Source organism: Sciurus vulgaris (assembly GCF_902686455.1).
Source record: "Sciurus vulgaris genome assembly, chromosome: X".
Classification (NCBI taxonomy): domain Eukaryota; kingdom Metazoa; phylum Chordata; class Mammalia; order Rodentia; family Sciuridae; genus Sciurus; species Sciurus vulgaris.
The window spans coordinates 20,875,146-20,894,932 of record NC_136471.1 but is presented as its reverse complement, the minus strand read 5'-3'; the positions used below and the strand labels follow the sequence as shown (position 1 = coordinate 20,894,932).

Here is a 19,787-nt window from a genome sequence, read left to right as displayed (position 1 = left end):
AACTAGCTGTGAACCACGTAGGAGGGGAGACGTCAGGAAGAAAAACTGCCAACATCCTGTGATGTTGGCCAAACCACTTTAACTCCCAGGACCTGTTTCCTCATCTGCAAAACAAGAGGGTTGGACTAGGTTATCTCTTGGATCTGTTCTATGTGTAAGAGTCTAAGTCTAGAAAGCAGAGTAAGGTTTGGGGAAGTGTTGTGTTGGCAATGAACTTTTGCAGAAGTAGGTTTACATTGTCATTCAAAGGGCATCTTTAATAAGTATATATCATCATTACAGAATGTCTCAGTTTCTACCTATGAGATATATATGTATATATATATGCATATATATATATGTGAGTGTGTGTGTTCACATAAATACATACATACACACACACATGCCTATTTTCAATGTCCATGGAAATCAGCTGGTATCATGCCTGTACTGATTGAAACACATGCTATGAGGGAGAGCCTGGTTATTGCTGTAGCAGTTAATAACATAACCCCCAAGGGTCACCCAGGTTTGCTATCACTTCTAGAACATCACCTTTCTTCTCCCTGTAGCTCCAAACTTTTGAAGATTTATATCTTGGAAACCAGCCAGGCCCTTTCTCTATCTAGCTCCTTGCCATCTCCCAGAGAGTGACTTAGAGCCAAGCCTTGCTAAGGAGAGTCAGAAGCCCCTTCCCAATCAATGGAGAATGAAGATTCTCAAGTAACATCATGCAGTAGACACAAAGGTAGGTTCTATACCTTGTAAGTTCTTCCCGAAGATGTCCAGGGTCCACTGGGAAAAATTTCACCATAAATTTGAAAACAACTTCCTTAGGATCTTAAAACACAATATCTCCATAAGTTTTAATTAAATGTCCATCATAACAGTTACAGGTCTTTACACACATAGACACACACACACACACACTTTTCTACTTTCCTCCCCTTTCCATTAGTCCTTCCTATAGACTTTTATTTTAAATTTCAAGTTTTCATTTATATAGTGTTGCCAAATCTGCATTATGTCCCCATGTGGACAGCAATTGGGAAAGTTTTCCTACCCCTTTCATACCCTTGCTCCCTTTTAGTTCCTTGTGTAAAGATGTGCCCTCTTCTAAGAAGTGTCCCATTCAGAAAAATCTACCACTTGCTGTTTGGCATTCTGCATTCCTGCTTGAGAAAAGGGCTTAACTTCAGCTGGAATACATGATTATCACTTAGCTTAAGGCTCTCATTAAAGAAAGTAGAAGTAGTGTGGACCAATGTCTCTATCTTAAAATACACATTATTTACCTATTTTTACACCTACTTGCATTTGAAAATAAAAAACTTGGGCCAGGGGTGTGTATAGCTCAGTTGTAGAGCACTCTCCCAGCATGCACAAGGTCCTGGGTTTCATCACCAGCACCACAAAAGTATATCAAAGTATATACTTTTTTTTGTATATCAAAAGTAACCACATTGGGGCCTGGGGAGATAGCTCAGTCGGTAGAGTGCTTGCCTTGTAAGCACAAGGCCCTGGGTTCGATCCCCAGCACCCCCCCCAAAAAAAAAAGTAACCATATTGGACATAATTTTCCTATGTTCACATGTGAATACATGACCAGTGAAACTCCACATCATGTACAACCACAAGAATTGGATCGTAATTAGAGTAAGTTATGCTCATGTATGTATAATATGTCAAAATGCACTCTACTGTCATGTATATCTAAAAAGAACACAAAAAGTAACCACATATTTATGGCATTAGCACCATTTAATAAATGATACTCAGTAAATATTTCTTGGGTGCCTATCATGTGCCAAGGACTGTAGTAGGCAGACACTGGGAATATAATGGCAACTATGAGCTGCCTTGTGGTATGTGAGATTGATATCTAGAAAGATAAATACAAATCCACAAACTGTTGTAAGCACTGAGTACTGGGAAAGCACAAGAGGGAGAAAAGAGTTTCTCATGGAAGTCTTCCTACAGGAGCTGAGACCTGAGTAAGGCTACCAGATTTAGCAAATAAAAGTGCAGGCGTCCCAGTTCAATCTGAATTTCAGTTAGATAAAAATTACATGGGATGAAAATCATTGTTTATCTGAAATTCCAGTTTAATTGGGCGTCCTATATTTTATCTATCATGCCTATACCTAAGGTTAGTTTTCTCAAGAAGAAACAGATAGGAATACAAATGGTTGGTGGTAGGGGCAAAGATAGAAGGGTAGTAAGAGACCAGGGCTTTGCGTCATCATGCTGAAGAGGTTGGACCATATTTTGTGGGTTATAGGGAGTCAGGAAGCATTTTAAGCAGGAGACCGATGTGGTCAGGGTTGTATTTTCAGTAGATACCTTTGGGAGTAATGGAGATGATGGATTGGGGAGAATCAGTTTGGAAGATGTTAGAATAATGTGACAGATGATCATTACACAGCAGGAACAGACAGAACTGTGAGAAGCACCCACATGTAAAGAGCAGGTGGGAGAAGAGGAATCAGGAGAAGAGACACCAAACAGTGTTTTTTAAAGTGTTGATTGATGTCCATCTGCCTCCGAAACACCTGCAGAAGTAGTTAAACATGCAGGTTGCTGGTGATCAACCCAGAGGTTTGGGAATCTGCATTTTAGCAAGAACCCCAGGTGATCCTAAGGCACACTGAAATGTGAGAACCACCACACTAGGGGGAAATAGTTCATGCACAGAAGGCACTCAAATACGAACTGAAGCAAACGGTGGGGGGTGTTTGTGATGAGATAAAACTAAAGAGTCTTCAGGCAGAAAGTGAATGGCATTGCAGATTGACATTAAGGATGCTTGAAGATTTGCAGTGCCAGAGTATGAGATCTATTCCTAGAGTCAATCCACAGAGTGCCATAATTACCAGTGTTCTTCAGATGTACTCAAAGATCCAGCAGCATGATCTTCTTCATCTCAGGCAAAATTAAAACAATTTTCTAAATTGCCAAATTTACTGAATGTATGAAGGATTGAGATAATATATCAAAGCCCTTTTCTCCCCTTATGTTAAGGTGAGGAATTGTGTGGGATTGCTGAAATATTTTTCAAGTGTGAACTGCGAACTATATTCCTTAAATGATTTTCCATACTTACTTTTTACTTGCTTTGTTATGGGCTTCAGAAGTTCCAACCAAACCTGTAATAACATCAATGAAAAAAAATGGTAGAACATGGCATTGATTGCATCTTTTTTTTTTTCTTTTCGGTACCAGATAAAGGGCAACATGAAATAAACAAATACCAGGACTATTTAGCTTTCTAAAGATAGCGGGAAACAAACAGCAGTGTCCTAGAGATGGTGTACCTTCACCACATTCAATCTGCCTCCTCATATTTTTCCAATGACAGTGAACGTTGTTGATCTATAAACTCTTTGTTGTTGACATTTGAATCACTGCTCCCCTGCCTCAGTTGGATGACAGACGTGTCACACACAAGTCTCGTTAGTTGCTACAAAGACTAATGAAGGCATTTGAATCCTACGGTCCCCACAAAGGACTGCTTAATAAACCTAAGAAGGCTTTCTAGGAAAGTCCTGGAGTAGAGATATGCCAGGGCAGGACACAGTGAATGAACCTCGTGAATTTTAGGACTGAGAAATAGGAGGGAAGAATTCCCTAAAGATTTCCTGGGGAGGTCAAGAGCCTTAATTCTGGGGATTGAGGTCCAGCCTCTGGAAAGTCAAAATAGATAGTTCGGTCAACTGTTCAGAGTGACAAAATGGGAGCATGTGGTACAAGAGTTTGTGGTTGAAAAACGGAGGTGACTTTTAAAAAACAATGAGGAAGGGACAATACTGATTGCATTCTATCATTTTGCAAGGGTGTAAATGTTTTTTCATTTCTCAGTCAGGGGATTGAGTTCCAATTGCCTTTGGAAGCATTTCTAGAACACAAAGAAGCCTATAATAAAAGCAACTTACATTGTTTCCAGAATGACTGCAGAATTCTAATCCAAAATATTCCTTTTCGGCAAGATTGAGATGGCTGCAACTCAGGTTAAACAGTGCCTTTCCGGATGACTTTTGCTGAACAAAACAAAGAGATCACAGCTCAGTTTGTACTTTCTTAACCTGATGTTGTCACTGCAGTTTGAAATGAAGGATTGAAGCAACAAGACTTTCCTAGAACCCATTTCCTTTACCCACTACATCATTTAAAGGACCTGCTTCTCCTAGAAGATGTTGGGAGCTTTACAAATACATATGTGCATCGATGCATACATGGTTTCAGCAATATCCCCGAAAGAGCCTCAGCCTAATGATAGACCTTGGAAGAAGAGAGCCTTGCACTTAACCCTGGCTTAATCTGCAAATTTATCCTTTCAATGGAAATTTTAATCAATTCATCTCAGAGGCAATTTGAATGATTTTCCCCCAATTGACAGATAGTTTAATCAAGATGTAAATCTGACCCTTTACTCTCCTGCTTAAAACCCTTCAGAGGCTCTCCTTGGGATAAAGCTTGTATTCCTCAGCACAAGAGACTGGGTTCTCCCTCACATGACCTGCCCTTCCAGCTTCATTTCTTGTCCCCTCTCCCTGACACTTTCCCCTAATAATCACAGCCTGCTCACAGTTCCCCACACATGTCAAGTTGCTTCATGCCTCTATGCCTCTGCTCATGTCATCCCTTCTCCACAGACCTCCCTTCCCACCTTTCTGTGGTTGGCTTACTCCTACTCAGCTCCGATGTCATCTCCCCAGGGGAGCTGTCTCTGATGCTATCAGCCTTATTGGCCAAGGGCAGCCCCCTGTGCTCCCATGCACCCTGGCTCACCTCATACATGGCGCTTTTTACACTGGATGTCTATCTTCCCTTAGACTGAATTCCTCCACAGCTGGGACTGTGCTCTTTTTCTTTTTAAAATGTTTTTTAGTTGTGGATGAACACAATACCTTTATTTTATTTATTTATTTTATGAGGCACTGAGGATTGAAGCCAGTGCCTCACACATGCTAGGCAAGTGCTCTGTCACTGAGCTACACCCTGAGCCCAAGACTTGTATAACATTCTTAACCAACTTGACCCAACTGCCATTTATATAATAAATGCTCCACACAGTGATTACAGAATATGCATATTTTTAGTTGGATATGGAACATCTACTAGCATATACCATGCACTGGACCAGAAAACAAATCAAAATGAAGTTGAAAAAAATCGAAGTCATTTAAAGTACATTCTATGATCATAGCAGAATTAAATTAGAGATCCCCATTAGAAAGTAATCTGGGAAAAGCTGAATTTTTTCAAATCAAACAAGACATTTCTGAATAACCTATGGGTCAAAGAGAAAAATCAAAAGAGTAATTAAAATACTTTGTTCTAAATGAAAGTGAAAAAATACATGCAACATTATGGGATGTATTTAAAGCAGTGCTTTCTTTTTCTTGTTACTCATCAGGTCTAACTCAGAGCCTGGCACATAGTAGGGCTCTTGAATGTTTGCTGATCCAATGTGAAATGGACCCAATTAATCATATATGCTCCTTGGGTAGATTTTGCCTGGCAGCTTTGCCCACCAAATCTGCATATGACAGACTCTGTTCACATAAGGCCACAAATATTTTTCTGCATAAAGCCCACACACTCAGAGAGCATAAAGCAGTGCCTTCCTTATACATCTCTGAGAATAAGAGCTTTGAAGAGCTGTCTGTGAAAATCTCTTTGAACTGAGTATGGCTGGCGCTGATCTTCAGCAGTCACCATTGCTGAGCCCAAGTGTTGCTGTTGCAAGGAAGACGGTGATGGGAAAATTGGGCCCTGGCTGATAGGCACAAAGACAAACTGCTGAAAACCCCTAGTTAAAGCAGAGTCACGAGGTGCCCGGAGCGCTGCAAAGGAAGTGGGTGCAGGGAAATGTAGCTGGAAATCACCGACCCATAGAATCGGCAGCAACCTTGAGAGGTCAGAGAGTCCATCCACCCCCACCCCAAGGCAGCAGCACAGTGAACAGAGCCCACATCTGGGATTTAATAGCTTCCAGGAAGGCGGCCTACCTCCCCCCTTCCCCCACTGACCAAAAACACACCCCTCTCCCCCTGGACTTCCCTCCACTTGGTTACACAGCCCAGAGCTCCACCAACTCAAGATTCATTTGGGTTAACCAGGGTCCTATTTTTAAATGCAAATAGGCTGCAAAGGGTGAAACCTACTGCATCCCTAGCACCTGGAGAGAGCTGCTGTACTGAGGAAAAGGGGGTTGATTTGATGTGGGAGTTCACGTGGGAGCTACGGGCCAGGAAAACAGAGTCAGCCCTGAGGGTGGGGGGTGCCAAGGGCGTGGGGGGCTAGGGATGAGGGTGCCTGGTAGGGGGAAGGGGGCGGGGGCGTTTTCGCCTATGTAGCAACCTTGCCTAGGGCAAGTGCTGACACAGACCATTCCAGACAGATGAAATCGCTCCTATTTTTAAAGTCCTCCAGACAAGGAGCTGCCTCGGGATTTTTATTATGAAAAAAAAAAAAAGGAATTTCTAAAGAGAGCGGGATGACAGCAATACTTTTTCCAACACCAAAGAAGCATTTCAGTCACGAGGACCAAATTCCGTCATAGACTCCAGTTTCTTTGCAAACAATTTAAGACGCTCAAGATTTTCCTTTTTCCTCTTCATTTTTATTCTGATTTTCCATCGGGGCACTTAATCCTCCCTATCAACACTGACACATTCCATGTGTTTGTATATTTAAATGTTTCTGTAGTCACAACGAATATATAGTCATCCTTTTAAGGTTTTGAATCAAGGCTTTCTGCTCCCTTCGGTAGGATCCCATACCGTGTTTATGAGAATAATCCCCTGATTCTTCCATCCCTGTAAATGTTGCCAAACGGCTCTAAAAAGCCTTTGGCATTTATGCATTTGGAGGTCAGGCGCTCACGTGGCTTGTGCCCTCCACCCCCATCTCCGTTCTGGACAGGCATTTCCCTTCAGCCCTCCATAGCGTACGTTCACATGGGCCAGCCTCCCGGAGTGTGTTGCAAAATACGTATGGTCTTGGTGCTGTGTCAACATGCAGCTTTTAATTTTTCTACCATTATGATCCAATTCCTTCACTTTTATGTTATGATGATCTTTGTCATGGTATTTCCTTATATATGACTTTCCTATTTTCTCTTTTCTTGACTTCTGATTCTCTATACAATTTCTTGCTCTTGTTCAAGTTGGCACATTTCAACATTCTAATCGAGCTCCTTAGTAGATCTAAATTCTTTTTTTTTAGCGGTGCTGGGGATTGAACCCAGGGCTTGTACTTGCAAAGCAAGCACTCTACCAACTGAGCTATATCCCCAACCCAGTAGATCTAAATTCTGTACCACCAGTTAATCCTTCTCAAGAATCTGAAACTCCAGCCTGAAGTCCTGTCTTGCTGTCATCTCCCTTAGATTAGAGTACTGTAAAATAAATATACAGTAGAGTACTGTAAAATATATATACACACACACACACAAATACATATTATAATATTTAATTTCCTGGGTCATAACCATTGGACATTGATTCCTGGGGGTTCCAAATTCATTTCCTCACAGGTACAGTGGTGTGCATCTGTAATCACAGTGACTCAGGAGGCTAAGGCAGGAGGATTGCAAGTTTAAGGCCAGCCTCAGCAACTTACTGAGACCCTGTCTCAAAATAAAAAATAAAATTGGTTGGGGATGTAGCTCAGTGTAAAGCACCCGGAGTTCAATCCCCAGTACCAAATAACAACAGCAACAACTCATCTTCTTATGGAAACAGTATTCAAAGAGGCTCACTCAAAAGACACGCAACTTTCTATGCATCTAGAGCTGTCATATAACGGATTCATTAAAATAGACCTGGATTGTAATCTTGCTCTACTCAATTTCTAACTGAACGAATTGGGGCAATCGTGTAACACCGAGAGTGATTTACCTTTTCCAGGTACCTAAATACAGAACCCCGTGTTTAGCTGGGTGTGGGATTGCATGCCTATAATCCCAGCTACTTGGCAGGGAGAGTGAGGCAGAAGGATCAAAAGTTTGAGACCAACCTCAGTAACTTACTGAGACCCTGTCTCTAAATTTAAAAAATAATAAGAAGGGCTGGGGAGGTAGCTCAGTGGCAGAATGCCCCTAGGTTCAACCCTCAGAACTGCAAAAGAAAAAAAAAAATGTGTTTGAATACCTGGTAATTAAGCACAGTGCCTGGCAAAGAGTGGACATTCAGTAAATGTTTACTGAATAAATAGATAAATGGACCCAAATATTTAACTTGATTCAAGTACATTAGTATGGTAATCCTCTCAGGAAGAAGAACATTTTGTCATTATGTGACCTTAGGAAAATTACTGAACTTTTCTGAGCCTGAGTTTAATCGTCTATGAAATGGAGATAATGGTGGTATTATCTCATGGGTTCATGGGCTTGTTATGAGGATTAAACAAGATAATTCACCTCAAAGTCTTATTCCCGTGCCTGGCACATTATATGATGTAAGCTGGGCACATCTACAGATGAATGCAATGAAATGGGTATAAAACAAGGTGCAGCAAACAGTTAATGGCATGATCAGTGAAGAGAGCATGGGGGACTTTAACTTTTTGCTCTGTGCATCTGGACTTTTTTTGTTTAATAAGCAAGGATAGTAGAAACTGTCTTAACCAACTTCCACTTAATGATGCAGACAATGCTTTCCATTTCCACTTCAAAGCATTGGTAAAGCCAGGAACTGTGGCACACTACTGTAAATCCCAGCAACTCAGGAGGCTGGGGCAGGAGGATCTCAAGCTTGAGGCCAGCAACTTAGTGAGACCCTGTCTCAAAATAAAAACTAAAAAGGGCTGGGGGTTTAGAGTGCCCTTGGGTTTCATCCCCAGTAAAACAAACACACACACACACACACACACACACACACACTAATAACAATAACCATAACAACAATAATAAATTTTAAAAATTTTAAAATGGAAAAAAATATTGGCATATGCTCATGTTATGATGAAAGTTCATGGGCAGCAGACTACACTAGTATGATTGTGTACTTTTATTTTTAAATTTTTAAAAATTGTTGATTGACCTTTATTTACTTATATGTGGTGCTGAGGATCAAACTCACATGTGCTAGGCAAGCTCTCTACCACTGAGCCACAACCCCAGCCCTGATTGTGTACTTTGACATTCACCGAGTCCGATGAGTAATTCTTTTCTTGAACATATGTTTTACAGTACTACTTGTTATTTGGTTGCAATTTAATGAACTTACATGTTTACCAAAATTGTTATGAGCAGTGGAAGCCAGAGTTGTTTTTATGAAAATTAATTTGATCTTTTTCTAAGGCTCAGTAAGGAGCAATCTGCAAAACTATACTGTCAAATAGTTTTGACTATGGCAGCAGTAAAAGATTGGAGGAGAAAAATACATCAAAATATGAAAGAATACTGGACTCAAATTGATTCCCAAGCATCTAAATTCTGTTTCCACGATACATAAACCAATACTGGAAATTATTGATGGTGTATATGAATGTAAATATATATGTTTTATGTTAAAATAAATAATTTAGGGTATTCACGTATATACAGATATGACTTATTATGTGTTTCTGCTTTAGCAAATTTTATCAATTAACTGCTCAACAATCACTTTAGACAACATTAGAAAAAAAGAGATTCTAATATATCTCTATGCTGATTGCATAATTTTAAAAATTCAAACTGTACGATAAGGATTTTTTAAAAAATTTTTGGTACCAGGGATTGAACCCAGGGGCACTTAACCACTGAGCCACATCTCTGGTCCTTTTTATGCTCTTTTAATTTAGAGACAGAGTCTCCCTAAGTTGTTGAGATTGGTTTTGAACTTGTGATCGTTCTGCCTCAGCCTTCCAAGCCACTGGGAATACAGGCATGCACCACTGCATCTGGCCCAATAAGGATTTCAAAAAGGATAAATTGGAATTAAATATAGCACACTATGAGCACTAGTAGGTTATTTTTACTTTTTCCTTCTGTGTATTATATTTTCTAGAGAAATGCAATACATTTTATAAGTTAAAAGCATAATATCATACTGTGTCTTATAGATGATTCTCTATTTCTAATGTTGATTCTGACATTCAAAATATTTATGTTCCCCTTATGAAATTATTCTCAACATTATAAATGCTAATCACTCATTCTCCTTTATGGTTCTATCTCATTTTTTCACTCCAAATATAACTGTCTTGCTCATCTCAGGCTGCCATCACAATATACCATAGACTGGGCAACTAAAATAATAGAAATTTATTTGTTCACAGTTCTAAAGTCTGGAAATCTGGAATGAGGGTGCTAGCCTTGTCAGGTTCTGGTAAGGACTTTCTTGTTTGCTTGCAGATGGCTGCCTTCTAACTGTGTTGCTACATGGGCCTGGGGGCAGAAAGAACACAGATCTCTTTCTCCTCATATAAGATGACCCTTCCTATTTGATAAGGACTCCACCTTTATGATCTCACTTAATCTTAATTACTTTTTTTCAATACTGGGGATTGAAAACAGAGGACCTTAACCACTGAACAACACCCCCAGTCCCTCTTTTATTTTATTTTAAGACAGGGTCTTGCTAAGTTAATTTGGGCCTCACCAAGTTGCTGAACCCGGCTTTGAACTTGCTATCCTCCTGCCTCAGTCTCCCAAGTTGTGGGGATTACAGATATGTGCCACCACATCCTTTTAATTCAGGGACAGGGTCTTGCTAAGTTGCTGAGGTTGACCTCGAACTTGCAATCCTCCTGCCTCAGTCTCCCAAATACCTGCCAGGCATTCACCACTGTACTGGCAACCTCATTTATTTTCTAAAAGCCCTATCTCCAAATACATTCACATCGTGGGTGAGAGCATCAGTGCACGAATTTGAGGAGAATCCAACTCAGTCCATAGCACTTTGGTTACCATACTTTCTCTTTATTATTTTTTTCCCAACAGTAAGTCCATTCTCAAATAATGAAGATTTGTGATGCATTTTGGAAAGAATGCATCCAATTATAAAAGGTCAAAGAGGAGTTCCAAGGCTGAGCACCTGAAATAAATAGGAAGGAGCAGCATATCATGGTGGCTAAGAATATGGGTTCTGGAGCCAGGCACACCTGAGACTAGTTCTAACTCTTCAACCCACTAGGGAGATGGTCTTGGGCAGGTTCCTTCATCTCTATGAGACTCAGCTTCCTCAATTATAAAATAGGATGGTTAGTAAGCCAGACACAAATGGTGTGATGCCATATCTATGATAGGGACACCCATAGAGACAGAGCAAATTAATGTCTGCCAGGGTCTGGGGGAGAGGGGTGGAAATAGGGAGTGACTGCTAATTAGCATAGGGTTTTTGGGGTGATGAAAATATTCTGGAATTTGATGCACAACATAGTGAATATATAATAAACCATTTAGTTGTACACTTTGAAGGGATAAAGATTCTGCTGTGTGAATTATACTGCAGCTTCAATAAGGACTCATACTGAGTATCCAATAAGTATATTCATGTAAGGTACTTTACATGGTGAAGGAAGAACTCAATAACCATTGACTATTTATAGTGACCATATGATTTGTCAACCAAACCTGGATACTTTTGAGGGTAACAGAAGCACTAATAAAAATTATATTGCCACAACAGGCTTATAAAGTGAAACTTTCTTCTGCAATCCTGGAAGTATGGTCACCTAGCTAATACCATTCTGGCCACATACAGGATCTCTCTCTCTCTCTTTTTTTTTTTTTTTTTTTTTTGCAGTGCTGGGGATTGAACCCAGGGACTTAATGCTTGCGAGGCAAGCACTCTACCAACTGAGCTATCTCCCCAGCCCCAGGACCTCTTTTGACAAGGGCAGTTTTCCTTTGAATATTCAAAATCTGGACTTACAGGGATGGAATACATGACTCTTACTTTTCCCTCATAGAAACCAGTGCCTGCTGTTTATTCTTCCAGAGGCAATTGAACTAAGTTACCTTTTGGTCATTTTAACCCTTTGATTCCACATGGCCATAGGTAATGCTTAGCCAATAGCAGCCACCCTAATATACAGGGACATTTTGTTTTATTATTTTATTTTTATTTTTTGGTATCAGCAATTGAACCCAGGGCACTTAACCACGGAGCCACATCCTCAGCCACTTTCATTTTTTCTTTTGGCTAAGTTGCTTAGGACCTCACTAAGTTGCTGAGGTGGGCCTTGAACTTGAGATCCTCCTACCTCAGCCTCCTGAGTCTCTGGGATTAGAGGTGTGCGCCATCACATTTGATGACAGGAACATTTTAAAAGCCAACCCCTCACCTTTTCCTTTAGCATGAATTTTTCTCATTCTTTATTCTCGTTTTTGAGTTCCTTTTGTTTTCCTGATGTGGTTTTCATCTGCCAAAACTCAGCTTAATTTTGACACAGTTGCCTTTGTCCTTCTGTTTCTGCCTTTACCCTTTTGTGTCCCTTTTGACCCTCTCTCCAGTTCAACACATTGAGCCTCTGCTCTGTGCTGGGTTCTCTCCTAGTCTCCAGGGAGACTGTGGTGAGTAAGACCCAGGCATTAGCACATAAGCTGGCAGGCAGAGCAGGCACATCACTGGTTCATCATAGCAGTTTGGACCAAGTCCCTTTGTGGAGGCTTGTAGGCAGGAGTCATTATGAGATTGCCTCCAACAGGCACCAAACCAAAGAGATGGCTAACAGATTCCTAACAGAGGAGACACCTAATCAGATATGAAGCAAGAGTTGGGGGTAACCAAATGAGGAAAGGGAAAGAAGGGCATCAGAGGCAGAAGAGATTAGGAAAACTGGTGTGGATGATGAACTTGCAAGCAGTTGGTTGTTACTGAAGGAGAAAGTGAGATAAGTGGCTGAGAAAGTGGGCAAGAGCCATACATACCTTTTGGGGCATAGCACACAAAGCCATGTGCAATGAAGGTGGGGAGCAAGGTGGGGATGAAGTAGCTAAATGATTTTAAGTAGCGACTTGACATAGTCATGAGTTGTGCTTTAGAAACATTAGCCTGGAAATAGGGCCCAGCTTCTCAAACGACGAAGTGCAGCTTCAGATTCAAGAGCTATGTGTGGGGCCTGAGAATATGTATTTCTGACAACTGGTCAGGCTCCTAGGCGTGATACATGCTGCCGGCCTATGACTGTGCTTTGAGAAACAAGGGTGTAAGAGATGGGTGCAAGAGGAGGGAAAATTGGTAACAGACAATCTGAGGCTGCCACTGTAGTTCAGATGAGAGAAGATGGCAGCCTGGACTAAGGCAGCAGTAAGTGAAAAGAGGAAAAGGTAAGATGTGACACGTGTCTTTATAGTGGGTGCAATAGAACTTAAAGAGAAAGAGGGAAAGTCGTGGTTTCTCTCTCTCTCTCTCTCTCTCTCTCTCTCTCTCTATCTCTCGCTCTCTCTCTCTCTCCTACCAGGGATTGTACCCAGGGGTGCTTAACCACTAAGCCACATCCCCAGCCCTTTTTAAAAATATTTCATTTAGAGACAGGGTCTCACTGAGTTGTTTAGGGACTCCCTAAGTTGCTGAGGCTGGTTTGAACTTGCAATCCTCCTGCCTCAGCCTCCCGAGCCACTGGGATTACAGGCGTGTGCCACTGCACCTGGCTCCTGGTATTCTCTTTACAGGCCTTGGAAGCTTGCTCCCCTTTTGCCTTCTGGCAGGTAAGGGTTTGCACACACCATGACCTCACTTAGGTTACATTCTGCAATCTTTTATTCACTTTATGCGCCACTTCACTCATGCTTGCTATTCGTTCCTTTACCAGTTGTCCCAACAATTACATGTATGCCAAGGGGCTAACCAGGCATCTTGCCTCCCTTATTCCCACCCGCACCTCATTACTGAATTCCTCCCACACTGACCTGTCTGCAAGCAGGATTTATTGAACATTCCTCACCGATCCATGCACATATTTGAGCCCCACTTTGACACTCCCTAACTGTGCAACAGGTTTGAAAAGAAAATCATGGTTTGTCATATCTAAAACCTTCTGCTGATTTAAACTGATCAAATATTCTTTTGACACCCCACCTCTGAGGTGTTAACTATTTCCTTTGAAAGACATCCACCTGGCACTTTCTTTCTGCTCTTTTGTGGTGACTCTCAGAGGTTCTTTTTGTTTTATGTCTTTTGCAACTGACCGGGAAACAGTTTTATTCATAATAATACAAACTGTTGCCCCTTAGCATCTCTGTGGAGACCATGGTGAACTAATTCCTTCTAGCTACTTTTCCCTAATTTCCATCTCTTTTTTGTCTCTTCAGATTCCACGTTACAAATTGCATTTTGGAACCCACAATCAAGCAGAGCAGTCTAAGTTGGGAATCAGACTTGTGCTAAGTAGAACATGGAGTCTGGACATATTTTTGCATTTTGGTTCCATTTGGTGCATTTCTAGGCTAAGCATGTTTTTGATAATGCTGATTTAATTTCAGACATAGTGAAATATGATTCTGCATCTTGATGTATACCTTCACTTCAATCCAACGTTTATAAACAGTGATAGGTAGGTGTTTTCAAAGAGCTTGGACACCCCTCCCCGCAAAGCAAGCATTTCTTCTTCCTTAGCATGCATAGGCTACCTGTGGGAATCCTGGAACCTCTTGGGGATTAAACCCTGGGACCATTTTTTGTTTTTTGTATTTGGGATTGAACTCAGGGTGTGTGACAACTGAATTACAGGCCCAGTTAGTTTAATTTTTTTTCAAGGGTTTTTTTTTGGGGGGGGGTACCAGGAATTGAACTTAGAGGCACTTGACCACTGAGCCACATCCTCAGCCCTACTTTGTATTTTATTTAGAAACAGGGTCTCTGTTGCTTAGCACCTCGTTGTTGCTTAGGCTAGCTTTGAACTCGCCATCTTCCTGCCTCAGTTTCCCGAGCCGCTGGAATTACAGGCATGCACCAGCTTGCCAGGCCATTTTTAATTTTTATTTCAAGACAGACTCTTGCTTGCTAAATTGCCAAGGATGGCCTTGCACTTGTGATCCTCCTGTCTGTCACTCTTTAGTAGCTGAGATTACAGGTGTGCACCACCACACCAGCTTGGGGCTGCTTCTTAAAAAAAAAAAAAAAAAAAAAAAAAAAAAAACTCTTTAAAAAAGATTGTTCTCATTAAAAATGCAAATATTCTGACATTGAAAAAAACACACATCTTACATATTTCACATTTACCGATATAATTGGATGCCACCGGTTTTCTAACAAATAAACTGAACAGAATTTGAAAGTGTGTGCTGGAGAACTAGGAAAGGGTGTTCTTTTAGGTCAGAGCAGAACTTCATTGGCCAGGCTGTAATCCTTTGGGAGTTAAACTCCCAGTGTTAAAACAGTTGCTGAGAGCCTCAAGAGCCTAATTACCAGGTAGCAGCAGTTGAGATGGAGTGCTATCTAGAGTCAGCCTTGGCTGTTTGTATCTGGAGAGCAAGGTGGAATGACATCAAAGCACAAAGAAAGAGGAAGTCAACCTAAGCCCTTTCTCCAGCATCCATAGGACTCGGGCATAATCCCTGAAGGCAAGCACCATTTAACTGGGTACTTAAGGTTTCCCAATAAGAATAAGCAGAGAGAACAACCCTTAGCTTAGAGTTGCATGTGCACGTGTGAAATTCACACCAGTTATAGCTGGGTTTTATTTGATTTCTGAAAACATAAAGCAGTTCAAAGTGCTGCATGTGTGAAAGATGGGAGGTTTAAAGTTACTTCGAATTAACTGCTGAGAAAGATTTCTGGCCCATCTAACTGTTCTGGGGAGGGTCCTGGAAAATCAAACTGTGTGGCTGCCTGACCACCACCCCTTTACCATATTGATACCAACAAAAACAAATTAGGAAGAAAACTCTGGAATTACATAGCTAGTCTAGTATCTGATAGGTGATATTTTCTGGCAGACACTTTAACAAAGCTACATGTGTCATTGCCTTGGGGCCTTAGGTGGACGTGGCAATGGCCTGGACAGGTTGCATCTGACTCACATTGTTTGCTACAAAGGTTAAATGGAGTCTAAGATATTCTCTCCACTCAGAATTACTCTTTGTCCAGATGCAGTGGCACATGCCTATAATCCCAGCAGCTTGGGAGGCTGGGGCAGGAGGATTATGAGTTCAAAGCCAGCCTCAGTAACTTAGCAAGACCCTGTCTCTAAATAAAATACTAAAAAGGCTGGAGATGTGACTCAGTGGTTAAGCACCCCTGAGTTCAATACCTAGTACAAAAAAAAAAAAAAAAAAACCCTTTAAACTATGGGAATAAGAAAAAAAAAAAAAAAAAGAAGAAGAAAACCACCACAAGATTACCATCCTAATAGAAATCTTGCCCCCACTCCTGGGACATTGAAATTATCATGCCTATACTGGAAAAACTGTTGCAAAGTGACAGTGTAATAACAACATTCTCAAGACAGTGTTCCCAAGTCTTGTCGAAATTACTAGCTACTCTGGGTAATTAAAACAATTATAATTGTTTGTTCCACGTAATGCTTTAGCACTAAATCCATGTGTTGTGCATAAGGCACTACCAGATTCTAAATGATAGTTGGAATTTTTTTAAGCTTGAAATCAATTCTGTATATATCTAGCAATATGAGACACCCAAGACACAACAGAGACCATTAGAGATCACATACTCCAAGGCCCTCATTTTACAAGTGTGGTGATCGAGATCCAGAGCAGGAAAGTGACTTGCCTGGGGTCTTTCAGCAGATGAATAGCAGATGTGGGGATGGGTGTTCTGGTCTCCAGTAATGGGCTCATTTAATATGCCAAACTGTCCTTAAATATAAAGGAAAAACTAATATCTAGGTATATGAAGGATAGAAAAGAAATAAATACCTAAATATGTGGTGCTGGGGATGGGAAGGCATATGCTACACTGCTAGCTCAACACTTAAATTCTGTTATTTTGATTTGCTCCTTTTGCTTATTACTCTAATGTCTCCTCTCCTCCTTTAGCCTCCCTTTCCTCACCTGCTCCCAGTTCCTGTCTCTTCTTTCCTTCAATTAGCTTTGCTCCATTTAGAAAGAGTTCTCACTGTGTTGCCCAGCTGGGCTGTGAGCAGGTAGGGACCCACTCTGTTTTGGCAGGTTGTGCATTTCCCTGAATCTCTACAAAGAAGTCCCTAAGGAATAATGCCTTTGAAAATATCTATTTACGTTGGGTGTGGTGGTGCGCACCTGCAATTCCAGTGATTCAGGAGGCTGAGGTTGGAAGATCGCAAGTTCAAGGCCAGCCTCAGGAATTTAGTGAGGCCCTAAGCAACTTAGTGAGACCCTGTCTCTAAAAAAAGCGGGGGGACTGGGGATGTGGTTCAGTGGTTAAGAACCCTGGGTTCAATTCTTGGTACCAAGTAAAAATAAAAAATCTACTTCATGAGGCCATTAAATGTAGCATATTAGGGTTGCTGTAGAGAATCCAGCATCTACTAAACAGAAAGTCTTTTTGAACATATTCAGGAAACCGTTGCAGACTAAGTGGAATGGGGAAGCACACATGGAGTTTAGAGATCCATAAGAAAGTAGAAAATAATATTTCAATATGTAAAGTATACACACAAATGTTTGAATCAAGGTGATGGGATCATAGTTAAATTTTAATTTTTTCTTTTTTGCCTGCAGAATATTCTAATGTATTTAGGTTACATCATTTATTGAAACTAGATATGAAAAATTTAAAACCAAAAAGCAACCTCTGAGGGTTTCTGATTAGCACATTGAGAAGTCATGTAAGCATGCTAATCTCCATGCACCAAGTGTCTCCTCCCCTAAAACTTTAAATGTCTTCAGCTCAGCCAGGTGTGTTTGCTTGTTGACACCTGTGGACCACATTGAGGGACTGATTTTCTGGTCTGGGGCCCCTGCTTCAGTATCAACTTGGCTTCTTGCCAAGTTCCACAGTTAACAATAGGCACTTAGGACCTGTCATTTCACTCCTCTTTTCCTCCCTAGACATCTGCCTAAGGTCCTGACCCCTTGTTCCCCTAGTCCCTTCACTTGAGTCTCTGTTCCTCAGTACTGACTTGGACCTACTATGATAGCCAGTTAAATTCCACTTCGCTTTGTTCTACTCTTGACTGATTGCCACATATGTTGTGCATATAGTAGTTGCTTCATATAGATTTGCTGAACATGTGGCTCAGTAGTATGATTTAAATCCTGGGCCTGCTTGCAGCGGCTCTGCCCTTACATATTCTTCTTGGTCTGACTTGGTCTGGGGCTGGCCTCAGATCTGGGGTCCTCTGCCATCTTCTGCCCTCAAGACTATTTCAATATGGTGACTGTTGTTAGAGCATATAGCATAAAGTAAAATAGTTGTCTGGGATTTTTAGTTGTACCCAAGTATAAGCATAGCCAAGCACAGAAGAGTTTGTGTGTGTGTGTGTGTGGGGGGGTGCTGGAGATGGAACCCAGGCCCTCACGCATGCTCAACAGTTTCTTTACCACTGAACTGCCTCTCCAGCCTTTCGTATTTTATTATTATTATTATTATTATTATCACTATTATTAGTTTTATTTTGAAGTACTGGGATTGAACTCAGGGGTGCTCTACCACTGAGCTACATACCCAGCCCTTTTTATTTTTTGGTTTGAGGTAGGGTCTCACTAAATTGTTGAGGTTGTGATTCTCCTGCCTCAGCTCCTGAATCACTGGGATTAAAGGTGTATGCCGCACCCACCTTACAGAACATTTTAAATTCATATATTTCTTTTAAATACTACACAGTTAAATGTTTAAAATATGAGAAGGGAAGAGAAAACATGGTTTAGTTTGCAAATTGAAGAATTGTGGAGAACCTGAGATGGGGGTAGTAGAAGGATTTTTTAACGTATTAATAATCTTCAGGGGCAAACTGGGTCCTAAGAAATACTAACCTTTGTGTCTTATAATTAGTTGTACCCTTCCAATGCAAGGTTTGTTTTTTTTTTTTTTTTTTTTTTTTTTTTTTTTTTTTTTTTTTTTTTTTTTTTTTTACTAATACCTTTCTCCTTTAAGTACTTAGGTGGAATTATTTGTGCAGAAGGATCTGGTTAAGCTGACTCATTGCTATTTATAAATCAAAACCAAGGATATTCCTCTCTTCTGAATGTTGAATTTGACATTTGCTTTTTCCAATTTAGGAGACTCTAATCCACATTCCTCCAAGTGCAGAAATGAACAAACATGTTCACAATGGCATGCACAGAAAGACTTGAGGAGCCTTAGGAGTACAGATGACCTCTCATCTGCTGTTCTTTGGGAGGGCTTGAGGCAGGGCGTTTCTCTCTTTTGGCAATCCCATTTCAAATAGTCAGTGAGGGCTTACTGTGGCCACACAGTTTTACATGTTTAAAAATTGTTACCATAATACATGAAATATTGGTGCCACATCCCTCCTGACTTAAAGATTTTACTTTCTAGCATGTTCTATCAGCAAACTGACATTCTAGCAGCTAACTCAATTGAGCAGGAGTTAGCCGCCTGGCAGCTGAGAGCAAGAACAGAAATCACTATTTCATTGATTCAATACATATTTATTGAGCACTTACCATGTTTCAGGTTAAGCAGTAACTATTCAAGAGACATACTTTGCTTTTCCAGATTTAACAGAACTTACTGTGTCCTTCTGGACTCCGTCCTACCCATTGAGCTCCAAAAAATGACCTTTCTTTTGGCCTCATGTAATTCTCAGATTCCACATATTTCTTTCTTTTTTTTTTTTTTTTTGTAACAGGGATTGAACCCAGGGCACTTAACCACTGAGCCACATCCCCAGCCCTTTTTATATTTTATATTTTATTTTTATTTTTATATTTTATTTAGAGACAGGGTCTCACTGAGTTGCTTAGGGCC

General features: G+C 40.8%; 1 protein-coding gene across 2 annotated transcripts in view; it reads right to left on the bottom strand.

Annotated features, from left to right (window-relative positions):
- The window catches only part of FRMD7 (FERM domain containing 7), a 52,400-nt gene that overhangs the window by 19,852 nt on the left and 12,761 nt on the right, over positions 1–19,787 (bottom strand). Inside the window, exons 2-4 of one of the 2 annotated variants that reach the window (XM_079122666.1) lie at positions 3,912–4,016; positions 3,083–3,125; positions 741–819 (exon numbers count right to left, since the gene is read on the bottom strand). In XM_079122666.1, coding sequence (XP_078978792.1) covers positions 741–819; positions 3,083–3,125; positions 3,912–4,016 — 227 coding nt within the window. The remainder of the gene's footprint in view (positions 1–740; positions 820–3,082; positions 3,126–3,911; positions 4,017–19,787) is intronic. The other variant, XM_079122667.1, reaches the window with a different exon arrangement.